The following is a 12,485-nucleotide window of genomic DNA, read 5'->3' on the forward strand; positions in this document are numbered from 1 at the left end:
ATACAAATATATACATATATATAAATTTCATATATATATTACAGATTCCCCAAAAACACTATTGTAGAATGAGAACAGCCCATATTTGTAGGTGACCAAATACTTATTTTACAGAGGAATTTATCAATTAATTCATTAAAAATCCTACAGTGTGATTTCCTGGATTCTTTCCCCTCATTCTGTCTCGAATAGTTGAAATGAACCTATGATGAACATTACAGACCTCTCTCATCTTTTTAAGTGGGAGAACTTGCACAATTGTTGGCTTTTGGTACTTTTTTTTGCCCCACTGTATAACACTAAGAATGGTCTGATATAGAATTATTTTATTTGAGCCAAAAATATTTGTCTTGCTGCTGTTTCCAATTAACAGTGTTTGCTAATGGAGGTATTAATATTTTAAAATCCAACTAACTTTTTAGAGGTGGAACGTCATCTGCATAATTACAAGAAAATAGAAAGAGCATTCACCATGGAGATAGATACGTTTTATGCCATACTGTGGAATATTAGACACTGCATTTCCATAGAAACAAGCAGGTGAAAAGGGTGGATACTGAGAATTTGAATATAAAATAGAAACAAATATTTAATTATTTCACTTTTTTTCTCTGTGCAACATAACTCCACACATTTTACGGTATTTATTTGATGTATTCTGTATATATAAAACGGAGAAAGTAGTAAAAATAAAAAAAACAACACTGAATGAGCGGGTGTGTATAAACTTTTGTTATATTCATTTAACTTAAAAAAAAAAAACATATTTAAATGAAAAAGGTGACATATAGAGGACATATAGGTTTAATAGCCAACTGTATTTTAATAGGACCTAACAGACTGAACTATCTAAACTTGAAATTTTAGAAACGTTTCAAAATGTTTTAACCAATCAATCAACCAATCAACAACCATTATGTAAAACACTTTGACAGCCCAGTTCCACTAAATCTGACAAACGTGTCTCATCCCTCTTCCTGTGTTTTTCTATGTTGATGCGCTCTCCTGGCCTCGCTGTGGTGGACTTCCTCTTCTCCTCTTCAGTTTGTAAGTACACGACTCCTCCATCACTCTCTCCTCTCCAGGGCTGTGTTGGGGCTTTGTACCCAGCTGCCTCCCCTCACGGCTGGGGCGCGTGGCAGGACAAGGGGGCCTCTGACGGATGGGACAGATCAGAACAGAGGGGGGTAGGGACTCAAATGAGACGTATCCTGTTCTGTATATCGTCCGTCACCGACCCGCCAGTCAACATGTCCATGTCGTTATCTGTCTTATGTGACAAGATCTGGACACAATTTTGATGTGCGATGTATTGTCACGGAAAAACATCACAAGTAAAGGCGCTTTATCTGATTTTTGTCCATGTGTTTGAGCAAAATGTGTCTTGACCCAGAACAGAGATTATATAAGCCGCTCTTGAGGTCAAAATAAGTCTGAGGTGTGCTGTCTGCGTGTGATTACAAAGTGTTTTATTGTCCAAGTATCAGGAAGTGCACTGTTAGCTCTTATAGACTCATCATGGTGAATAATTAGGATGGTCTGAATGCATAAGGTAAGTGAGCAATAATTTTGGGCCACTGCAAACAGTTTAAAATTAACTATTTATGTTTTTTCACTTTTTTAAGATAGTAAAAATCAGGCACAAACGATATTTAAAATTAAGAAAACGTTTTCCTGTGGTACATCGAAATGACACATACGATAAAGATTAAACCCCAAAAGTCGTCGTTCCAGCTTGATTTTATTAAACAAGTAGTCAATCCCAAGTTATTAGCCCAATCCAAAGTTAAAGTAGTAGTATGTAACTTTTCTGGTAGATGCCACGCCACCCGCTTGGTTCCATGTAGATGTTATTTGCTTTTCCTATGATGTCCTGCTCCATTAAAGCCCCAGAACAAATGCCCAAGATACATGTGGCAGGTAGAAATGTGATGATGTTTTTGAACTTCCACAGATGACTACAGTGTTGTTCTGTTGTCAAAATGAACATTGCTCCTCCCCCTGAGAGTCGTATCAGCTTTTGACTTATTCTGATACAGTCCGTTGTACCTCAGGCTCTAACCTGTCCTCCATCTTGATTTTAAGCCCTAGTCCTTTTAGACCATTCTCTTCTAACACAGTCTCTTGTCACGTCTCACATCTGTCTTCTGAGTGACAGAGAGACAAAAGAGAAGAACCAGACTGACAGCACCTTTAATGACAAATGTACAAATGTCCCTCTACCACTTCCTCTCTTTATCTCTCTCCCTCCCTCTCTCTCTCACACACACACCCTTTTTCTCTTTGTCAGTCTCTCTGTCTCGTCTCCCTCTCTCTTTCTGTCTCTGTCTCTCTCTCTCTCGCTCTACATCTTTCTCTCCCTGTCTCTCCCCCTCCTTCCATTTCTCTCCCTCTCTCTTTCTCTCCCTCTTGCTGTCTCTGTCCCTTTCTCTCTCTCTTTCTCCCTCTCCCTCCCCCCTTCTCTCTGTCTCTGTGTCTCTCTGCCTCCCTCCCTCTCTCTGTCTCTGTCTCTTTCTCTCTGTCTGTCTCTTTCTCTCTCTGTCTGGCTCTTTCTCTCTCTGTCTGTCTCTTTCTCTCTCTGTCTGTCTCTTTCTCTCTCTCTCTGTCTCTCTCCCTCCTCCCTCTCTCTCTTTCTCCTCCCTTTCTCTTTTTCTCTCACCCCCCTATCTCCCTCTTCCCTCCCTCTCTGTCTCTCTCTCTCTTTCCCTCCTTTTCTCTCTTCCCCTCCCTCCTTTATTTCTCTATTTGCTTATTTAGGAAAGTCAATGGGAAAAATGAATGAGAAAGTTAGTTCGGAAACCAGGGATGGGCGATCACTGCTCCATTAAGGAAAATTGTTATGTACTCGGCCCAATTCATGACTTATTTACGACTTACTTACTGACTCAAGAAACTTTTTAATTTGTGGTCTGGTCATTTTTTGTAGTTTTTCTGGATTTTGAGTTTCATACCCCTCTTTACCGTTCGCCGGGGATTAAATCGCCCAAAAATAGAGACACCTGGGAGATTTCATGTATAAAACTGGGACAAATCACTGGTTTTGGAAAATCTGCTGGGACAGGGGACAGAAAGCTCAAAACTGGGACTGTCCTTGGTTAATAGGGATCACTCTACACATGGCTAATCCTAACTTTAATTAAATACATCTGTTTGTAAGCATTATTATCTTAATTCCTTTCAAATTAGCATCAAGATAAAAAGACGTACCTTTGTATAAACACGTGTCTCCATGGGTGGTAATGCAACGCAGTGGAGTATGAGTTGGTCTTATAATAACTGTAACTTTCCACTTTGAATAATTCCTATAAAGTGTCACACATACGCTGCAGAGGACTCCCATCTGAAAGACTGAAATAGTTGTAAAATAGACAATAGATGAATGAATGTGTATTGTTCCATTCACAGAAGAGAACGGGGCTTATTGAGTCCACATGCTCCACCTGTTGATGGCTCATAATTGCTGCACTTAAATTCTGGCAGGTTCAACACTGAAGATCACAGGAGCAGGCTTTAATGGGCAGGTGGCTGTGGTTAGCTGCCGTGAGATGCTGTTTTACAAACTTTATTCAAATGATCCGGGCTCATTTTTGCGTCTTGTGTCTGTGTTGTCGTTGGGTTTGGTCTGACGGGAGCTGACAGGGGCAGAGATGTCGGGTGGGGCGGGGTCACGTACACATCATCCATCTTCAGCCCTGACAGGTACGGGGGGCTGACAGGTGCGGGGGCTGTCACCGTGGACACAGGGAGGTGTTGTTGTGTAATTAGGAGCGTGTTAAAAGCAGGAAACTCCCAAAGCTCTGCTGCGGGACGATCCCCTCCGAGACACATGTGCATGAGCCGTAAGGAGATTACACAGGTCTAATGATGCTACAGCCGCTACGACGCACAGGTCAACTGCGAAAAATTTAATTCACGATTATTTCCAATCAACAAAATGTGCCAAGCAGACCATTCATGACATGCAGGGGAACGTTTTATCGCTTGGTAAAATGGTAAATAGTGAAACTGCAGTTACTTACAGTTCTACCAGTGATGTTTTTATATCAAGAGCGGGATTTAAACCACCCACCTTTCAGAACAATGGACAAACGCTCTACCAACTGAGCCACTGTCGCACCATCTTTTGTTTCTAAAGCTTTGGAGGAGCCACTAAATCTTTCTGAACAGTGTTTTAAATGTAAGAAACAGATACCTGGTCTAAATTACTACATTATACAGACGTGGCAAAGTGTTTTCCCTCTAATTTGAAGGTTAGAGGTTCAATGCCAGCTCCAATTATTGTATACTATAATCTTAATCTCTACTGTAGCCAGAGCTGCCCTGGGGTAGACTGATGGAAGTATGACTGCCAATCTGCCCCATTGGACCCTCACCCAAACCACATTCACACTAGATAATGAGGGTGAAGTGTCTGGCCCAAAAGCACGCTGATAGTTTGCAATAGAGCCAATGTTGTCCCACTGTTCCACCTGGTATTCCCACTCATCTCCCGTCCAAGCACGAACTAGATTTAGAGCTGATGTTGTATCCTTGGGCAAGACTCTAACACTGCTTTATGATGATGTTTGTGAATGTAAATCTAAGAACAACTGGTGAAATTGAGTCCTCGGTTCTAATCCTGAATACTTCCTTTGTCCTGTCCTGTGTATTTCAGACGGCGTTGCATTGGGCGGCCAAACACGGAAACAAAGACATGGCGACTTTAGTGGCTGAAGCCGGCGCCGACGTCAACACAAAATCAGTGAGTGCTTTTCACAGTTGGCGTAGGGGTGGGCCATATGTCAAAAATGATATAGAACCGAGATTACAAGTTACATTTTCTCACAGTTGATGCAGTTAGTGTCTTTTATTGGCAATCTGCTGTAAAATATACCCCTTTTCACAGTGTCGTGTGGCTAGTTCCTGTTCTCTCAAAAAGTACAGAGCCACTCAGCTATTTATTCTCTATGAGGATTTAGCAGAGTCAGAGAGGATTTTAGAGTCTTTTGAAAAAATAAAAAAATAAATATCAGACAGTGAACAGCAAGTTATGGGTGGATGATCACAGACATTTACATTCACGACGATGTAAGCGCTTAACCCAGTTGAGTTTAGTGGAGTCTTCCTGAAGATGTGAGACAGGCCTCTTCTTTGAAAATATTTAAATCCAAAATATTTCTGTTTAGCTGTGCATCTGACTGAAAGGTTTTTATTCTGCACTGTTCTCCTTTAATGTTATTTTTATGATGATTATTTGTGTTTTGATTTGTTGTAAAGCACTTTGAATTACTTTATGTATGAACTGTGCTACAATTAAACTCACCTTGTCTTGGCTTAACCAGAGTAAACTTGTGTGTTTATAAAAATAGGTGCTTATATCTCAAAGTTAATGCTAATGCTAATCTAAATCTCAAAATAGAACACAAAACAACTTTAAGAAAATAAATCTAATGACAAGTCCATCCAAAATCACACAGACTGTAGCGCTATTTTAACATTACTAATTAATTTACATCATAGTAGGCTGTCTGTGATCATCTATCTGTAACTTGCTGTCGCTGTCTGGCAGTTAAATATTGATTTATTTGTGCACGACTCGGCTCATTTCTCTGCAGTTTTTGAGAGAACCAGCACTAGCTCCGTGAAAAAGGGCCTACTGTCACAGGATCAGAACTGGGATGTATTTGCAGATGTTTTCTACAGTCCGTTCCCTTTTAAACCTCACTATATCTCTGTATCTTTGTGTTTCAGCACGTGAGTACCGGGATGCGGTCGTTTTGTGTGCTCCTCTTCCTCAGTGACGTAATGCCGCTAACGTCCAGCTGTGCAAATGCATTACAGCAGCTCGTGTTTGAGGCTCTGCTAATAAATCATGTTGTGTCATCGTAATTGTTTCCCAAAGCAGAGAGCCGCCGTTGAAAACTAAAGCAATTTTCACTGAATTGGCCGAGCAATTATGTGTTCTAATCATTATCTGGTGTTGTCTTAACCTTCACTAATTTGTATCTGTTTTTCACACTCATGTTTTGATTGGCTGTTCTCGGGCCTGGGAAACTAAAGGGGGTATGTACTCAACTCTTTCTATTCTTTATGAGTCTGTTAAAGTGCATATAACAGGTTAGACTGAATGAATATTTTGAATTTTACTAAAAATCTTGCGTAGTTTTTGCTAGTTTTTAAATTTTGTTGAAGTTTATCATTTCACTTCCTGGTTGGACATGGGCAGCATCACTGTTACCTAGCAACCGTAATGTAAACAACAGCCAAAATGTGCAGAAATTGTTATGATTAGACTAATAAAAATAAATTAACATAATTAACTGTAGAAGGATTATGTTTTTGAACTTGCTGTATTTTTATTTTTTTTTATTTTTTTTGTACTTTATTTATTTTTTTCCCACAAACTGCCAGTGGTGGAAGAAGTGCTCAGTTTTGTTACTTAATATACATTTGAAAAAATATGACCTGGCAAAATAATTGTCTTAGCTGCATAAACATCTGACATTTTATTTTTATAAGAAGGGCTGTAAAAACCTAACCCTAAATACAATCTGCATAATCTCTTCTATAAATGTTGATTATTGTTCACATATGTATTTTAAAGTGTTTCTGAGCTGGCCAGATATTTTTATTTTTATTTAATTTTTATGGCTAAAAAGAGAAAAAAAAAGTCTAGTCGAGATATAATGGTCTATAATGTGCTCAGTCCTTAAGGAGTTAAGTAAAAGTACAAGTACTGAAACCAAAAAATAGGTAAGTCTACTTAAGTAAAAGTATTAAAGTACCTGTTTAAAAAACTACTTTAAGAGTAAAAAGTAAAGGTATTTTGCGCAGATTTTGAGATATAATAAAGCTTCAAATACAGTGATTTTGAAGTAGAAGAAGATTTTTACTTGTTCCAAACAGTTTTTATTTGTATAGTTGAGTTTGCTCAAACTATGATCTTGACAAAATTAAATGCTGCAGACTTTTCATCAGGTCTCAGACAATAGTAAAAAATACTTCAACTTTTCAGTCCTGTTCAGAAATATAGAAAGTACAGATACTGCTCTCAAATATAGTGAAGTAAAGAAAAAGTATCCACTTTAAAATCTACTTAAGTAAAAGTACAGATATCTAATTTGTTTTACTTAAGTACAGTGCTTTACTACTTTTACTTTATTACCTTCCACCACAGCAAACTGCCAACTACATTCACCACAGGAACTACCCCTCCAAAGCTAATAATCAGAAAAACATGAAAACCTGTCACATGCACTTTAAGTCTAAATGTTATGTGTTAAATATAGGTTAAAGTTGCATGTGTTATAGTAAAGTTATTCTGCTGAAGTTTGACCCACTGTATTTTTTCTTATGTAAACAGGGATACACACCTTTGCACATAGCGGCGTTACATGGGCACCGCCACATTCTAGACCTGCTGGTGGGGACCTACGGTATGAGCTAATCCTAATCCAATATTGTTCAAGTTGTTTTATTATTATTTTATTGTCAGGTGCAGATTTTTACTGTCTTAAAAACATGAAAAACAGAAGTAGTTCATTTTAAACAGTTTGCAGTGGTCCAAAGTTATTCCTCACTCGCCTTATGCATTCCTATCCTAACAACAACTAGCATGCAAACATACACTTCCTGATTATCAGACAATCAAATACTGTATAAGTGGCAACCTGACTGTTAGCGTCACTACTTCCTGTCCAATTTTATGAGATTTTAGCAGAGTTCCCTGTTCTTTAACCCTGTGTTGAGAAATAAAGATGTATGTCTCAATGCTAATGCTAATGCTAATGCTAACTTTGAGGCATAATAAATATTAAAACAACACCATAAACTGAAGTATTCTACATATAAAAACTGAGTAGTCTTTATTTGAATTAATTTGAATTTTAATAGGTTGCTTATTTTATCTTTTTCAGCCAATATATACACTAATAATTGTGAGAATTGCTCCAAATTGTATAACACATATTTGGGAGAATTGTATCTGACCTCGTGACTTCCCTAATTGACTATCAGTTCCTTTTAGCAGTTTTAGAGTTTTAAACCTTTGTACTAACATTAAATCCGCGCTCTGTTTGATTTGCTTGTTTTTCTCACAATCCGCTTTCCTGTTTTAAACTCCTCCTGGTTTATTTACGTGTGGTTTTGTGCAGCTTACGCTATCTCCAAAGCAGCTTAGGGCATTCCTCACTCCAGTGTCGACTTTCACGTTGAGTTTTTTGTTATCAGGAGCTAAAGAAAACCTGAGGGACTACAGCGGCCATCTTGCTCTCCACTATCTGAACATCAAGGAACCTGAAGTGTCGGAGGAGGAATGCGACATACGTGAGTACATCTCCACTCAGAGGCGTAAAACATATTCAAGATAACGAACTGCCTTTTGCTACTACCCATTTATCAGACTTAACAATAAGATAAGATAACAGATCCATTGAAGGTGTTTGAAATGATTATACCTGTCATCATGAAGCATTACATTTAACTGTGAAAGTGTTGAGTACATAAATCACTATTGTGTTTTTAGTGCTGTAAATCATAGCATAAAAAGACAAATTTGGGGATGTTTTAAATAGACTTTTCTCATTATTCTGGCATGAGGCAAATACAAATAATTTTAGTAATCCTAATTGACCTAAAACAGGAAACGTTTAGTCTGGTTTTATGTCAGACAGAGAGAAAAAAACAAAACATATGTGTCTTTGTATACAGTGTATGTAAACTTCTGGTAACAACTGTATGTCAATTTATCATTCAAAGAAATTGTTCAAACTTTTCTTTCTGTGCTGGATTATGGAGATATACAGTGATACACATGCAGACTTCAGCCTCTACTTTTAACCCTTTAGATTCACTCTTTCACTCAGCCCTTCGTTTTAAAACCCATCTCTCTATGAAAAAGTAGGTTGGCCATCGAACAACACTGTATGAAATGTATTTATAAGAGAAGATGACTAAACTGGCTGAATGTCTCACTTGTTTGTCGAACTTTGAACTTTTAATACAAGATCTCATGATTGTTTACATCTAAAAACTGGCCGCACCAGAACTGAGTTGGGGAAAAAAGGCTTTTGGTTATTTTGCTTTCTAAAAATGGAATATATTTCAAGGACAAGCAAAACTGGATACACTGGTGCCACTAATGCACTTTAATAATCTTTATACTCACACCTGATCCTGTTTTTTATGTTTTAAAAGGACCTATGTAGTTATGTGTTTTGTATGGTCAGCATTTTATATTTGTTTGTATTTGTTAGGATTGCTCTGTATTCGATCAGTACGCTCATGAGAAAGAGTCTGTTACTCTCATTTGGCTCTCTTTGTATAAATAAAGATTAAATTAAAAATTCAATGAAATGGAGCTGGATGAATATGTTTGAAGGATTCAGTATTTATGTGTATTTTAATTTTTTTTTTGTTTGCATTACAATCTAGCTGTAGATAGATAATAAATACTAAAGTGATCCATTCAGTCTGTTTGTTTCAACCATAGACTGTATATATAAATGGACATAGTTACCTTCAACAGCCTCGCTCCAGATTGGCTCTTTGGTTGCTATGATACTTGCAGTCAGAATTCCTAATATGGAACTCGACTCCAAATTTGCCGTTATAACTGATGAGCTTCATTTGACTGGAGCTGAACTCTATGATGTGACGTGACACTCCGTTAGTCCACCTCTTTATACAGTTTATCGTTGTAACTCATGTTTCTTTTTACTGATATATTGCACATTTAGAAAAGGGTTATTATTATGACAGGCCTGTGTGTAAAATCTATCAGTACTTTCCTTCACCTGCTGCTGCTCTCTGTGTCCAGAGTTCGCAGTGACCCAGGCCCGCGAGCGCCACCGGAACAGGAAGCTGGCCTCTCTGTTTTCCTCCAAGAAGAAGTGGGGCTCAGCGGAAGAGTTAGCTCCGATCGAGGAGGAGCGACCTGGGCTTCAGCAGCTGCCTCTGCCCCCCTTCAGGCCTCGGAAGTTCTCGCGCTGAGACTACACTTACTGTACATACAAGAACATTGTTTTGATAGGATAAAAATGAAAGCGTAAAAGCACTAAACAGAAAAACACAAAGGAACGCTACTCAAAATTGCTCCGTTACCAAAACCACTCTGGCTTTCCTCAAATGAATTAGTTTCAATTGTTACATGAGCTAAAACATTCAAATACTTCAGATATTTTTGAAGCAAACTGTCGGTCGCCTGGCAAATCCAGAATGATGTTTCGCTGTATTTTTTATGTAGGTTGATATCAGTCTGGTCCCCACTCCCTCCGTCATGTCTCGAGCCCGAACCGAACATGATCGTCCAATCAAAGAAACTCACTGGTTACCCATCATTTTGAACAAAATCACATTTCCCTCACCTAAAAAACTGAAATTTGAGATATTTTTAGTTATGTTTTTCCTTTCTTTTTTCCCCATAAGCAGCCGTATTTGTTTTGACATGGACAGACCATGCCTGTCCCTGATTGGCTAATCCACCTGTCAAACACGCCCATCTATACTCAGGGAGACTCAACAGTGAAGAAGTGTGTGTTCTGGATCCCAGGCTACACCATTGGAGACTAAAAACATCTAAAATAACTGGCTGTTTGATTTTAAAAAATGTGTTCCTTAATTTTTTTATTTTATTTGAAATGATCAGTGTTCTCAATTTTTCCAATTTTTTTTTCCAATTATGGGAATAGTGGACTGTTTACTTCCACTTTCACTTTGGAGGGCGTGTTACATAAGCTTTACTCTGCTTATAGCTTTTATTATTTAAATTTACACTGCAGAAATGAAATATCAGGCATTAGGTTCATTAGTCTGACTAGAATTCAGAATATTGATCTTGTGTCTAGCATTCGGCTCCAGTCAAATGAAGCTCATGGAGGCGAGGCTTTGGGGCGAATTTGGAGCCAAGTTCAGGCACATAGCAACGCTGTCAATCAAACCTGTTGCTAACACTAGCTCGAGCGACCTAAGAGAAAGAAGGCGCCTGATTTGTCTGTTCTTAAATGGACTATAACCATTTATATATACAGTCTGTGGTAAAAACATATACTTTTCCTGTGCCATATTCAAAATTCTCGCCTCAGTCATACAGTGAAAACTACTCAGATCAGTGTATTCTGAATTCAGATCATTTAAACTAATCTTGATCTTATTTTTTGCAGCGTATCTTTAGCCATTTTAAAGATTTCCAAAGCCAGGTTTATGTTACTGTTTGAATCTGTAATATTATTTGTAAAATCAATTATAAGCTTATTGTACGAGGTATGTTAACGTGACCACAGAGTCTTTATTTAGACTTTTAGATCATTTTGTTACACGGAGCAAAAACAAGATATCTATGTAAGTTCAAATGACACAATCTTTATCTGGGACGTTTATGCAGCTGTATTCACTAAAGGGACCTACAGTTATTATATGATTCGTTTCAATATATTTCTGACTGATTTCAATATGTAAAGTTAAATTATTTACCACAAAAGTCAAACGAACTCAAACTCATCAGATCAAATTCATTGTAAGTTTTTCAAATATATGTCTTCATTTGCAGTGGAGCTCTCTTGTTTTTACAGATGCACCGATCCAGTGTTTTCAATCCCCGATACCGATTTCGATACTATAGCTTCAAGTGTCTATCCGATACCAGACTGAAAACTGCATTTATTTCCTTTAAACGAAAATAAAATAAGACAAAACTGATCCAGATGTGTGATGTAACTGTTCTGTGTCTCTCAGGTAACCACAGAATAACTTTGAGTAAAAGTTCCAACATTATGAGACTTTTTGGAAAAACTACGTCCAGTGAATAGTCCAATCAGGATATCGGCTGAATCGATATTTGGAAGCCGATATCGTATCCAGCAAATCTTTGAGTATCGGTGGATCGGTGCATCTCTGTGTTTTATTGGTCCTAATTTGAAAGCCATGTTGTTTTAAATCTGTGACGAGTACTTTTACGACTCTCTGTAGATTCCTGTTGTGATTTCAGTCTTGCGTCGTTGACTTTAGGCTTTTGTCCTGTGGTTTATGCTGCCTGTTGTTAGTCTCAGCTAATTAGGCTCATTGCATTTGACCCGCCTCGATATAAACACCATTACTGGTCTTTTCAGGTTTTTCTATTGTGGTAATTTGATTGAAAGAAAGTGTAATCTTTTGTTTACATCACTATACGATTGTAAAGGAAACACTTGCCTTATTAAGTATTTGCACAGTATTTATTTAATGAAGATATTTTGATATTAAAATGTGTTGTCAACATTTCAGTGCGTTTGTTTTTTGAGTGAGTTGTTGAAGAGGGAAAAAAAGCTACATATATTTATCCATTCAGTTTATATCTCCTGAAATGACAAAATTTATATAGAAATCTTTGCTGGACCTGTCATGATAATATATTTTGAGGTACAATATATCGCTGATGTAAATATAGACGATAAACAATAATATTGAAACTAACACTGACAAAATAACTCAAATTTAAAGATTTAAACCACAAAAACTCTTCTAATTGTGTA

At 37.6% G+C, this 12,485-nt stretch overlaps 1 protein-coding gene across 1 annotated transcript in view; it reads left to right on the top strand.

Moving 5' to 3' along the window:
- Window positions 1-12,224, top strand: part of LOC117373128 (ankyrin repeat domain-containing protein SOWAHB) — a 47,495-nt gene extending 35,271 nt beyond the window's left edge. Inside the window, exons 7-10 of the mRNA XM_055223093.1 lie at window positions 4,655-4,747; window positions 7,343-7,415; window positions 8,209-8,304; window positions 9,797-12,224. Coding sequence (XP_055079068.1) covers window positions 4,655-4,747; window positions 7,343-7,415; window positions 8,209-8,304; window positions 9,797-9,969 — 435 coding nt within the window. The 3' untranslated portion in view covers window positions 9,970-12,224. The remainder of the gene's footprint in view (window positions 1-4,654; window positions 4,748-7,342; window positions 7,416-8,208; window positions 8,305-9,796) is intronic.
- The last annotated feature ends 261 nt before the right edge of the window (window positions 12,225-12,485 follow it).

The sequence above is a fragment of the Periophthalmus magnuspinnatus genome, chromosome 7 (assembly GCF_009829125.3).
Source record: "Periophthalmus magnuspinnatus isolate fPerMag1 chromosome 7, fPerMag1.2.pri, whole genome shotgun sequence".
NCBI lineage: Eukaryota > Metazoa > Chordata > Actinopteri > Gobiiformes > Gobiidae > Periophthalmus > Periophthalmus magnuspinnatus.